The sequence below is a fragment of the Silurus aristotelis genome (genome assembly GCF_946808225.1).
Source record: "Silurus aristotelis genome assembly, chromosome: 8".
Taxonomy (NCBI): Eukaryota; Metazoa; Chordata; class Actinopteri; order Siluriformes; family Siluridae; genus Silurus; species Silurus aristotelis.
The window spans coordinates 20,312,697-20,326,307 of NC_139581.1; the positions used below are offsets into that span (position 1 = coordinate 20,312,697).

The window sequence follows — 13,611 nt, forward strand, 5'->3', positions numbered from 1 at the left end:
CACAAAAACACTTCATGTATAAAAAAACACCTAATCTTTTTGAATATCCCATTCCACATTTAGTCTCCATTTGCTGTTATAATAACCTCCACTCTTCTGGGAAGATGTTCCGCAAGAATTTGGTTAGTCAATTCAGAAACTGATGTAGGGTGAGAGGCCTGGGGTGCAATAAGTGTTCCAATTCAATCTAACAGTGTTTTATAGGGTTGAGGTCAAAACTTTATAGCAGGCCACCCAAGATCTTCCACTTTAACCAATGTAAACCATATCTTGATTGAACCACAAATTGATTTAAGCACAGGGGCATTTTCATGATGGCGCAGGTTCGGGTTTCCTAGTTAAAGTGAAGAGAACATATAATGTTACCACATACAGAGACATCATATGAAATTGTGTGCCTTTAAATTTGAAACTCTTTGGGGAAGAACCTCATGTGGCTAAAAAAGTCAGATGTCCCAATACTTTTGTCAATATGAGGCATATTTATGGTACATGGTCTGTGTTGTAGATGGACCAAAAGCTCTGGTGTGTGATCAGTGTGGAGCTCAGTTCTCTAAAGAGGATGCCTTGGAAACTCATCGGAAGACACACACAGGTAATAATTTCTCTTCTGCCACCACATTTAAAGATTTACCAGCCTACCTATGCTATTTACCTACATTAAGGAGATAAGAAATAGGAAAGCATGCTAAATAAGATTGTCCGAAGGAAAGCTGTGGGAAATAAATTGAGGCTTTGGACATTTTCATTTTATCTATCCATCAAGGCATAAGCAAAATCAAAACACTAGTGTGGTCCACATTTTTAAAATGTGACCCACTTCTTATTCATTATCCCACAATGCCCAGTGTGTGCTACATCGGCTGCTAATTTCTAATGTCTGTTATGTTACATTTCCATTCTTCTATTATCTGCTCTCATTCAAATTAGGTCGTTTAGTTTTAAGTTTAAAACTTAAACTTTCAAACTTTCTTAAACTATTTCCCTCACTTTGTGCATGAGATCATCATCCTTTACTTCACTTCCTTCACTGAAAATACTTTGTGGGGTATATTAGCCAACACTATTGTAACTAGCAATTTGATTGGCTAGCAACATCATGAGTACGTTTGCATAAAAATAACATGAACTGTAACATATTTTGTTCTAACTTAAAATGTAAACTTATATCATTGTAATCGCACATTAATAAGTAATGGTCTTTATTAAGTACATCACATACTTCTCTGCAAAAAGTTCATGTCTGGTGTCACATAGTACCCAATGAGAACCAATCATCACTGCTGATTAGGTTGTCTTCAACAACTTTAGACAATTTTTACACTTTATCACATGAGATGGATGGACAGATACATAGATAGAAAATACTTTCATAAACTATAAGGTCTGAGTCTCACCAAGCCCTCCATCACTGCTCATCAACATGCTTCTTTTTAATTGTGTAAATGTAAATATTACTTATTAATTTTAGGAATGTTTTTTTTTTTTTTATGCAGACCTGACCTTTTTCTTTTCTTCATCAAATTTTTCTTTATTTTAAGTCCTTTTCAAGTTTGTTTATTTTGAAGTGAATCAATCCCAGGTCATTCTGGGTCATGCTTGTGTGTGGTACAGTGACACGCTGTCCTTCTTATGTAAATAGGTTATCAGCTTTGTCAGCTTTGCAGACAAGCACACACACACACACACACACACACACACACACACACACACACACACACACACACACACACACACACACACACACACACACACACACACACAATGTGAAATGCTCAAAGCACTACAATAGTCCTTGATCCTAAAGGGCTGACCTCTAGTTATCTGTGTTATATGAGAAGCATCGCTCAGCCAGTCTGCTGGTACCGAGAGACAGACAGTAGACTATGTGCCATTACAGGTGTTCCAGACTGCACTAATTAATATGCTCTCTGGGTATAAAAGTGCTCAATCGGGCTAATGATCCACATGTTCAAGCTATATAAAGGGTGAGTCCTAATTAAAGCAAGCTGCCATCATTTTTTATGAGCATGAAGTTGAAAAGCTAATCATCCTTACTATTAACGCATTAGAGGAGATTTCATTTGTAACAAGCTCACTTTTTAAGTTGGACATTTATACCCAAACACTTTTTTTTTTTTTTGCCCTTGACTGTTTGTATGTGTACAGTGAGATCAGCGTGCAATACCTATCACCTGTGCTCCATGGGGAGAAATACGATAACCCTTTTAAAAACTTTGGCATGTAACTGTAACTCTTGTGACACACACTTTATCAATTGTTAATGCCTGTGGACATTGGGTGGTGCTCAGAAGTTTCTATCTGCTGTCCCAAACATGGAAACCTCAAGTGCTCTGTTTCACCTTGGCTTCAGATCCAGCACACCAGGTCACATTAAAAAAGACTTCTATATTGTGTCGGTACACACATATGTTGCCATTAACGGAAAGGCTTTAGTCTGCTGCAGTTCTTGAGTGAGATTTCTCCGCTTCAACATGCTGCTAGAAATGCTATTATAATTGAAGACAATCTAAGGATCCACATATTTTTTTTTTCTTTTCTGAAGAGCTCTAAATAAAACACTCGTCTATCCACCTCCATCAGGAATGATGCAAGAAAGCCGGAGGTGAACATCGCACTAAAGCTTTGAAAGTTTAGTCTATAAAACAGAGCGAGGGAGTGAAAATGGTGGCAGGAGAGCTGATTTTGGTGCTAGCACAGACAGAGAAAAACAACATCATGTGCCGATGTTTACACTCTGCCAGAGCACTGTCACAAACTCAGAGCTGACCTACTTACGGGCTGTCTTAAAATAAAACTACAGCTAACGTCTCAGGACCGGGCACTCTTAAAAGCAGGCCAGGGCATCACTGTCTCTCATTTTACTTATCTACATCACAACGTGTGCTGTATCACATCACCCACGGAGGAAAACATTTAAGGCAGCATGACTTGACTTCATTGAATTGGGCCACTGAATAAACAGTGGTTAAACATGAGCAATGTATCTTGTCATGTTAATTATTAAACAGGCTGTTCCTCACCCGGGTAGATTAGCCCAACAGCTTCTCTCACTCACAGAGATGAGGGGTCAAATGAGGTATCTGTCAATGCCAATATTATAGCATAGTCTCACTGGATACCAAATTCTAAAAGTGTACATTCGCGCATTAAGATCTCTTTATTTTCTATGTATAATTGTTTTAACTCACGTTTATATTAAGTTTAACCTCCTTCAGTGATTTTTCTTTATTTTTATTATTTTCAACATTTGTCCATTAATACTGAAGACATCCCAACTATGAAAAAACACATATAGAAATATGTAGTAAACAAAAATATGTTAAGCAACCCAGAAGATTTTTGATATTTCAGATTGTCCAAAGTAGCTACATTTAGCTTTGACGACAGCTTGGCAAACTCAAGAAACTTGTCAAGACTTAGTTTGTGATATTTCATGTCTTCTTACTGTGTTTTGGACCATCAGTTGTCTTGTGCGGAGGAAAGGGTGAGAGCAGAGTCGATAGCCCTATTAGTGCTACTATACAAATCCATATTATGGTATGAAACACTCAGTTAAGTAAAAAGAAATGACAGTCCATCAATACGTTAGGAAATGAAGGTCAGTCAAATCTCATGTCATACAGTATTGTAACATCAAATGTATCCCAAAAACCATCAAATGGTATGATAAAACAGGCTCTTATGAGGAACGTCCCAGAAGAGGAAGACAAGAGCTACCTTTGCTGCAGAGGATTTATGGAGTTTATTAGAATTACCAGCCTCAGGACCTGCTGATTAGAATAAAAGCTTCTCAGAGTTCAAAGCGCAGACATATTTCAACATCCACTGTTAAGAAGAGACTACGTGAGTCAGGCCTTAATGGTTGAATTGTGGCAAAGAAACCATTACTTCAGAAGAACAGCAAACTGAAGAGACATGCTCAAAGAGTGGACACTAACTCAAAGAGTGGACACTAGATCAGTGGAAAACTGTCCTTTGATCGGATGGGAACATGTTTGTTAGACGTACAAAGAGTGAACAGATGATTCCTGAATGTGTGGTTCCCACTGTGAAGCATGGAGGAGGAGGTGTGATGGTGTGAGGATGCTTTGCTGGTGACACTGTGATTTTTTTTTTTTAAATTGAGGGCAAAATTAACCAGCATAGCTACCACAGTATTTTGCAGAGACATGCCATCCCATGTGGCTTGCAGGTAGTGGGAACCTAATTTGTTTTCCAACAGGACAATGACCCCAAACACACTTCTAGGTTATGTAAGAGCTCTTTGTTCAAGAAGAAAAGTGAGGGATTGCTGCTTTAGATGACCTGGCCATCAAAATCAACCAATCTAAATCTAGGTGAGATAGTTTGGTATGAGTTGGACCAGAGAGTGAAGAAAAAGCAGCCAACAAGCACTCAACACCTCTGGGAACTCCTCAAGGTTGTTAAAAAATTATTCCAGGTGACTATCTTGTGAGGCTGACTGAGAGAAGGCCAAAGGTGTGCAAAGCTATCATCAAAGCAAAATTGAAATAAAAAATCAAGAATTGAAAATATAAAACATATTCTGCAGTTATTTAGCATGTTTTTGTTTATTACCGGTACATATTTGCATAAAAGTTCGTCCAATGAATTCACTATTGCTGGAAAAAAAAAAGTAAAGAACAAACACTGAAGGAAAATATATTTATGTAATATAATTATGAAATTACGCATAAGCCATTTATGTACATATATACAAAAATATATATTGCCCTGGGTTCACAGAATAGACACTATAAGGGATATAAGGGATAATGTGGGTAATGAATGCTTAAATTGGTAATAGAAAGAAGTAAGAAAGAAAGAAAGAAAAAAAGAAAGAAAGAAAGAAAATAAAACAAATGTTACTTTATTACTAATGTTGATAAATGTGTAGTCATTGTTAATGTAGGAAAGAAAGAAATTAAATAAATATTACCTTTCTTTCTTTCTTTCTTTCTTTCTTTCTTTCTTTCTTTCTTTCTTTCTTTCTTTCTTTCTTTCTTTCTTTCTTTCTTTCTTTCTTTCAATTCAATTCTTTCATTTCAATCTTTCACAATGACAATACACATTTATCAACATTAGTGATTTGTTCATTCATTCGTCTTCATTAACCACATTATTCTTGTCAGGATTGTGGATCTGGAGTCTATTCCAAGTGCCTGGGGCAATATTCCCTGGATCAGACATTAGACCATCACAGGGTCCCATACACACACAGTCCTACACTCATTGATACACTAAGGTCAATTTATTGTAGACCGTCCAACTATAATGCCAGCATGTTTTTTAAATGTGTTTTAAAACTTGAAGACTTAAAAATGTTTTATTAGTTTTATACAGTGGCATATAGAGTTTAATATACAGATGGGCGACAATTTCAAGAAATAGCTGGTGGCTCTGCTTAGTTGTGAGAGGCATTTAGCTGGCATGGTTTAGGTTTAAAAGTTGTTTTTCATGCTATGATGAATCATGTATCTCCTGCAGAGAGAGGTCTCTGTCTGGATGACTCCTCCTCCACTCAGAGGACACAATGGCTACTGAATGATTTGAAGAGGATGCAAATGATCATATGCCAGGGTCTTTGTAGTCTTTTCCAGCATTGAAGTAAATCATAAGCCAGGGACTATGTAAAGTTTTTGAAAATCTCAATCCAATTGAACATTGATGTGTAGACATCACAGCTCTCCATAACCATCATTAAAACACCACTTGATGGAACATATTTTAGTAGAATGGCTCTTCAGAACAGTTTTAAAGATTTTGTGCCAAATTGCATGGATACTGTCGATCTATGTTGGTTTTTCCTTTAATTTGTCAATCATCTATAGTGGCCATGTACTAAGTGACCAAATTCCTGAGTTGATTTTCTTTAGTTAGAGGTTTAAAATCATTTATATGCTGTGCATTTCATTGCAAATTCTCTCTTATCTGTTTACTTTTCCCACCACCATGATATTCATGACACTTGAGACCTGTCTCTCCATCTTTAGATGAGCAAAGCAGCATGTAATTAGATTCCTGAGTTGGTGGAAACAGACAGTTATAAGGTCTTTATTGAATAAATATTGATTGCCTTTGTTTATTTCACAGTGTAAATAAGGCTCCAATTGGCAGGGTGCGAATAATTTTGTTTATACTGGGAGAAAGACACAACTAACTTGCTGGTGATTGCAGGGATTAATTATCACACTTAAACTGAAAAGAGAGACATGAATACACCCAGCTGCTTATCAGAACAGCTTGAGAATTTTGAAGAAACATTTCTGAAAGAAAAAAAAGCACCAGGATATTTTTGGTGTCTTTTGCTTTCGCTCTGCTTCTAGGAAGATCGTAAAGACAAGCCTTTTCTCTCTATCCAATAAAATGGAACCTTAATTCAGTGAATTTGTCTGAAAAAAGGAGCAGCTTGCAGTTTTACAGTTTCGCCTATGTACTGCAGATGAGTAGGACCTCTTATGCCCCAGATGATACACCCGCAAGCAGGTGAAGCACCTCCAGCTATGTCTCGGCTGTGTGTCTGGTGACATTCACAGATGGAGATTTGTGGCCTGTGTGTCACGTTTATTTATGCAACCTTTATGTCTGCTTTCTCTTCAACCAAGTATATGGCAGAATCATGTCAAGACTTCTTTAAACTAGTAGCCCTGATGAACCAACTGTTTTACATTTTACTATTTCCTTTCCGTTTCATATGCGTTCCACAATGGAAGCTTCTCGATTTTCTCAAAACCGCAGTGATATCTGTACAGTGTACATTTGTGGAAATATAAATTATTCTGGCCTGATTAATAAATGCCATTTATTCATCAGTATTCCATTTTGTATAGAATGTGACACAAGTTGTTTATACATTATACATTATATATCATTCCCTGTCCACCTAAAGTGTGGGAACAGGATTAGGTCTGTAACTTCTGCACCAGTTCAGGCCAATTGTGTCCCTTCTCTCCAGGGGTCATGGGATCATCTGACCAGTGTGAAAAGCAAATTCTCTCCCTTTTGTACAGCAAGGCAAGCAATGAGAACGACTTGCTACAGCTGCGTTTTCAATTTAGCCTGGAGAAAATAGAAAAGAAAGCTGTATTAAGGATTAGCTTTGGCCCCTTAGGATTGATCACACTTCAAATCAATTCCCAAACAAACTAACATCTAATGATGCTCATACAATCACCTAATAGTACTGGTGCTTGGGGTACTGGATGGATTTTTATAAGAATGTTTCTTGCATATTTAAATGTAGATTCAACCAAGATTGTTTTTTTTTTTTCTGTTCCTCTGTTTATCCTGTCTTTTATATTGTATTCAATTAAACTTAATTTAATTGATTTACATTTCAATTCAATATAATTTGTCTAGCACTTTTAAGAGTATTTATTGCCACAGAGCAGCTCTTCGGCTGATTGAATCCTTAATGATGAAGCCAGGTGATGATGCCAAAGAAAGACTCCCCGAGACCACATTGTATCCGTATCTAATTAAGAGGCTATAGAGAAAAAAAAACAGTGACTAGCTGGTCATATAAATTTTTGAATAAGCACTATTTTTCTGAAACAACAACAACAAAAAAATAAAACATAAAGGCCAGGAATAAATAGAAACTGGACTTACTGCCCAGATTTTATATTTCTGGGGAAAAAAACATATTTCAGAAATTGTGCAGAAACAAACATGACACTGAAATAATCCCATGGTTACTTTAAATAATCACAGAATGACTCAGTGTGTGTGTTTGTGTGTGTGTTTGTGTGTGTGTGTGTGTGTGTGTGTGTGTGTGTGTGTGTGTGTGTGTGTGTGTGTGTGTGTGTGAGTGAGAGAAAGAGAGAGAGAGAGAGAGAGAGAGAGAGAGAGAGAGAGAGAGAAGGAGAGAGAAGGAGAGAGGAGAGGTGTTTGTTACTGATGCTGTGTGATAGGGTCATGTGAGGTCTGCGGTCTGCCAGAGATTTCACACAACACTCCCCCTGCTGGCCTGCATAAAGAATAAGTGCATTCACTAGAGCCAGTGCATGATCGAACTAGTTCCTTATACAAATAGTTATGAACAGTTCATATGAGCATGCATGTCTTTAGAGGCCTCACTGAATATAGCACAGGTGGCATTTAATTATCATAAACCGTCTTAGTATCTTTTTCATGTCTAAATTCATTTTCTGATGTACTTTTTTTTGTGAAAGAGCTCTTTATTCTTTTTTTTTTTTTTGCACCCAGGTTTTGATTCCAAGAAGTAATTATTCACACAGAATGTAATAAATATAATGAATGCATAAAAGGCAAAGGCTCTCTCTGACATGCTTGTGTGTTTTTGATAATCTACCAAGCACCTGTTTCCTGTGACCTGGGGCTCATTACGAGCTGTGAAAGGCAGCTTGTTATGCTGGAATACTGATGTCCTGCAGAGAATTTTCTCTCCTTTTATTTTCCATTTGTTCTCTTCTTCTGCTCTTTCTCTGAATCTCCCTTTTTCTATAACTGTTCAGAGATATTGTTACTGTTCTCGTAACAAGGCATCAGGTGGAACAGGTTGTATGTTTTCCATTTCCATTGCACTGATCATTTCTTTTTTGATTATTGATGATATAACCAATTCTGTTTTCTGCATTGTTATTTTTCTATCACGTATTGGCATTCTCCACATTTTTTCCTGATGAGCTGTAATTGTACACAATTCTACATGTTCCTGTGACTGTCTTAAAGAAAAGAAAGATAGAAAGAAAAACACCCTGTGAAAAAAGTCTTATTGTCTTGTTTGATGAGATGCTGCTGAGAGTTCTTTTGTGGGACAGAAAAGCTTTCTCAGCAGATCCATGTTTTAAAAGAAGTATCCAGAGAGTGTGAAAGAGCTGGACCTATGACACAGGGAATAATAGAATGGGTCATTGGGACATTCAGGCTGATGGTTCCGCCACTGTCCAGATGGCCTCTCGAATAAATCATAGATAGAGGAACAATGCATTCTTGCAATAGGGCTTTAGGCGTGACCATTTGGGCTTAGGAATGACTCTTAACTCTTTAAATTATTAATAGGGTAAATTGGTCAACATTTGGCCTGATATGAATGGGCTCTAAAGAGGTTGTGGGAGCATGCAAAAAAAAATAGCGCAGTATCTGTGTCGAAAGCTTCCACAGCCTTTAAATCAAAATTAAATAAACTCAATGTATTATGAAGTAAAAGTCTGCAGTGGCTCAGTTTCTAAACATGTTTCAAATGCAGAATTCACACATCTTTGCTAAATCGAGCTATTTCTTGACACATATTGTTTTTTTGAACTTTAGAGGGAATAAATCAGTCAGTTTAGATAAGGCGCCACAGTGATTGAATGGCGTGTGGTGAAGTTAAGCAGCTCGCTGTGTGTTTACTCTCGGTGTATCCATCCTGGTTACGTTAATAGAATTCCAGAACATCTCTCTGACAGCTCTTGCTCTCCATATGAATCATCTGTATCTCATTCCCCACACTAATTCCAATTTAATTGCCTATTGCCCACAGGCACTTCAATGGCAGTAACAAATGGTTTGATTTTGGAGTCCTCATCAGACGGCATTTTAAATGCAACATGCTAACCCCACTTGAATGCACAATGAAGCTGTGGCACAAGCTCCTGTATACTAATCACTCCCTCTCTTATACTCAGCCTTTCTCCTTTCCTCATATCTGATTAAAATGGATTTGTAGAACTGGGAAGGAGCAGGCAGGCTGTCTCCACTGTTGTAACTAATCATCAACCAAAGAAAGGAGCAGTTTGTTCCCATATTTGTATTTGATCATTTTCTCTCTCTCTCTCTCTCTCTCTCTCTCTCTCTCTCTCTCTCTCTCTCTCTCTCTCTCTCTCTCTCTCTCTCTTTTTCTCTCGCTCTCTCTCTCTCTCTAAAATGTAATAATAATGTAATGCTTATACTGCATTTCACCACTGAAAAAGCTTAGTGTAATAATAATTAGGCATTATTGAAAGATTAAATGAGATTGAAAAAAAAATGTAGCCGAGAAGAAGAATGAAAACAATAACACGTTCCAGATTTATATCTGGGATATAATTTGAGGTCCTGAGTTGTTGTCTTGTCTTGTCTTGTGTGCTGTTACCTGTCTAATCACACTCAGCCAATGCTAGCCTGTCTCAATTTACTGTGTGCAGTGGTATTTGAGTAAAGCCAGTAGCAGGATTCCAGTGTGCGCTCTTCAATTCAGTGACACCCCACTCCTTATTGTCTATGCTCAGCAAGGGTCATCCAGGTCCCCCACATACACATTCCTTTAATCTGTCTCCTGCTTCCCCTGACCTCTTACCCCACCGTAGCTCATCACATTAAATCTCATACCTTCTAGCAGCACACATTCTTTCCATCCCTTTTTTATCATAACCAAATAATAGTTCAATATATCATGACACTATGCATGTCAACATCATTTGTATGACAGTTTACACCAGATGTAGATGTTTGTTAGTCTTTAACTGGTGTACAGGGTGTCACTAAAGTAATATAGACAGTTAACAGAACAGCCAGCAGAAACAATTATTTTGTCAAACAAATAAGGAGCAGAAGTATAACTGGGCATGCATTTATATAACTTGCCAGCAATTACACTTTTTTTTTTTTGGATCAGTTTAAATCCATATAAAATGGTTATAAACAGTCACATCCTCACTGGCAACAAACCAATCTGTTTTTTTTTTCTAAATGAAAGGTCTCCAAATGTAAAACACTATTGCAAGCTACTTGCCATGGAACATTTTATAATGCAAGAGTATCTGAATGGGTAATTATGCCCAGTAAAACACATTCAGAAAGAATTTATGACTGTATCCCAAACCATATAAAGTGAATTTGAAAAGTTGTAAACTTGAATGGAAATATCAGTAGTGTAATGAGTAGCAAGTAGTAGGCAGATGTATCACAGCCATTGTACTTTTTGCAACTTGTAAAATTACTTTCTTGTTCACATCATTGTGACACTTCAGGCGAAAGAGCAAATACTGTACTTTTGAACTGAGATTGTCTTTTTGTTTTAATCACCTAGTAAGTTCTCAAGCAAACAGCCTGGCCTGAATGTCCCTTGTCTGTGTGTGTGTGTGTGTGTGTGTGTGTGTGTGTGTGTGTGTGTGTGTGTGTACTTACATACATATATACAAACATATACAGCGGATCATCCGTCTCCACATTACTCTGACCTCTACAACTGCCTGTCCATAAACCTCATCTTTGGCCTTCCTTTTTTCCTACTTCCTGGCAGCTCTATCCTTAGCATTCTCCTACCGATATACCCCATATCCCTCATGTTTAAACACAGGCAAAAGAAACAAAACACAGGGCTTAAATAACTTTCATCTGATATTTCCAAGCTTGAAATACGAAACTACAGAGAAACTCACCATGTGTCTTTTTGCACTTGCAGCTATCCAGAGTTCTCTAGCTCAACCACTTTTTTAACTGGGCTATGACAAATTCTACAAAAAAGGAAAAATGACTTATTTTTGTGGACTAGTTTCTTTTCTTAATTAGAGCATATGTAAGGCCTTATATATTAAATGTCCTGAATGATTTTTTTCTCTTATGGTATAATGGTGGACTCTCCATTACTGGACTCTCACTCCTATACTGCCAAGCCTTTGCTATGAAGCATTTTTATATTGTAGGAAAAAAATATTAACATTTTTGTTTGTTCTTTTTAAAAATCTCTTTATTGTTGTGTTAGCTGTTATTAGATTAGATTAGATTCAACTTTATTGTCATTGTGCAAGGTACATGTGCAGAGCCAATGAAATGCAGTTAGCATCTAACCAGAAGTGCATAAGTGGCCTATATACAATAAATAACGGTAAGATAAATAGGGTATGAGGTCCATATGTACAGGGATGAGGGTGATTAATGTACAGAAGGTGCAGTAAGTAATAATATATGGTATATATTGTAATATACAATAAAATGTGCAAAGATTATGCATAGATGGATGTCAGAAGATAATATAATCAAATAACATGATAGTTTTGTACAAGTATGAATGTATGTATGACAGTATATATAGTATAAATATGGGTGAAATGTACAATAGTGCAAATGAGTTATGGCTGTTGCAAAAAAAAAAATGTGTAGTGGATAAGCAGTGCAAAATACACAGAAAGTGACAATGCAGTATTGAATCAGCTGTTCAGTGCAGTAACAGCCACAAGAAAAATGCTATTCTTCAGCCTATTTGTGTGGCTCTGAGGCACCTGTAGCGTCTGCTCGATGGGAGAAGGGTGAATAGTCCATTGGGGTGAGAGGTATCTTTGATTATGCCCTTTGCCTTTTGCAGACAGCGTTTATTGTAAATGTTCTCCAAAGTGGATATCTGAGTGCTGATAATTCATTTGGCAGTTTTCACCACCCTCTGAAGGGCTTTACGGTCCAAAGCAGTGCAGCTGCTGTACCACACCGAGATGCAGTTAGTGAGGATGCTCTCAATGGTACAGCTGTAAAAGTTCTCTAGTATCCTGTAGCACAGACAGGACTTTTTAAGTCTCCTCAGAAAAAAAACAGGTGCTGAACAGGATAGAAGAGTTCAGAGACCAGGTGAGATCCTCAGATATGTGGATTTCAAGGAACTTAAAGCTGGGTACATGCTCAACAGCACCACCGTGGTGCCATCTGCAAACTTAACAATGCTATTATATTAATGATAACATATTTAAATGAGCATGTTAACATGAGCATAGTAATTATCTAGAACAGCTGCTAGACATGAAATTCCAGAAAGAGGAATGTGAAGGGATGTAGAAATAGTGGTAAAATACAGCACATTGTGGAACACAAACTGTCATATAACTGTAAATCTAGTACAAACAGTCACAATGTTATTGCCAGCACAATAAGGCACTTTTTGTTTCGTGCTCAATACAAAGATAAAATGCTATCCAAAGACTTTCAGATTTTTTTTTTTAATGTGTGAGGTTTTATTACCGGATAGAGAGTGAGAAAGAGAGAGAGAGAGAGAGAGAGAGAGAGAGAGAGAGAGAGAGAGAGAGAGAGAGATGATAAAGACTCTAAGTACTTAAAGTCATTTCTCCCATGAACTGAAGTACTTGCTTATTATGATCCAGTCTGTTAATTCACTTTCAGGATAATTTATGTTAGCCTAGATGGAATTTAGTGAACTGGATATCTGGGCAAGCATTACATGGGACCGTGCAGCACATTGAAGCTTTTAAAGCATTACATGATAAACCTATTATTTTATTCACCCCACAACATACTGTACACAACATATGAATGTGAACAACATACTGTATGCACAAACTAGACAAATAATAGTAAGTGAAGTGCATGTTGTGTATATGTGTATATTTATATTGGCAAAATAAATATTATGCGTCACTGGGACCTCCCCTGTTGGGTAGTGAACTGAACAAAAGGGTTGAAGTGTAGAGGAAAACAGGAAGCAGTGTAAATCAGAGGGAAGAGCTACTGTATCTCCTGCAAGTCTGGAGTGTTGACACTTATCTTGTGTGAGTGGCTAGCTCCATTAACAGGCCCATTCACCTCACCTTAAGCAACTGTGTCAGCTACTTCAGAACCATTAAACCTCTGCTGGGAGTGTGCTGAGTGGAGAGCAAC

The 13,611-nt window shown here is 37.3% G+C and overlaps 1 protein-coding gene across 2 annotated transcripts in view; it reads left to right on the forward strand.

Annotated features, from left to right (window-relative positions):
* zbtb16b (zinc finger and BTB domain containing 16b) overlaps positions 1-13,611 on the forward strand; it is a 45,773-nt gene that overhangs the window by 21,642 nt on the left and 10,520 nt on the right. For both annotated transcript variants that reach the window (XM_083549433.1, XM_083549434.1), the window contains one exon: positions 509-595. In XM_083549433.1, the coding sequence (XP_083405559.1) occupies positions 509-595 (87 nt within the window). The remainder of the gene's footprint in view (positions 1-508; positions 596-13,611) is intronic.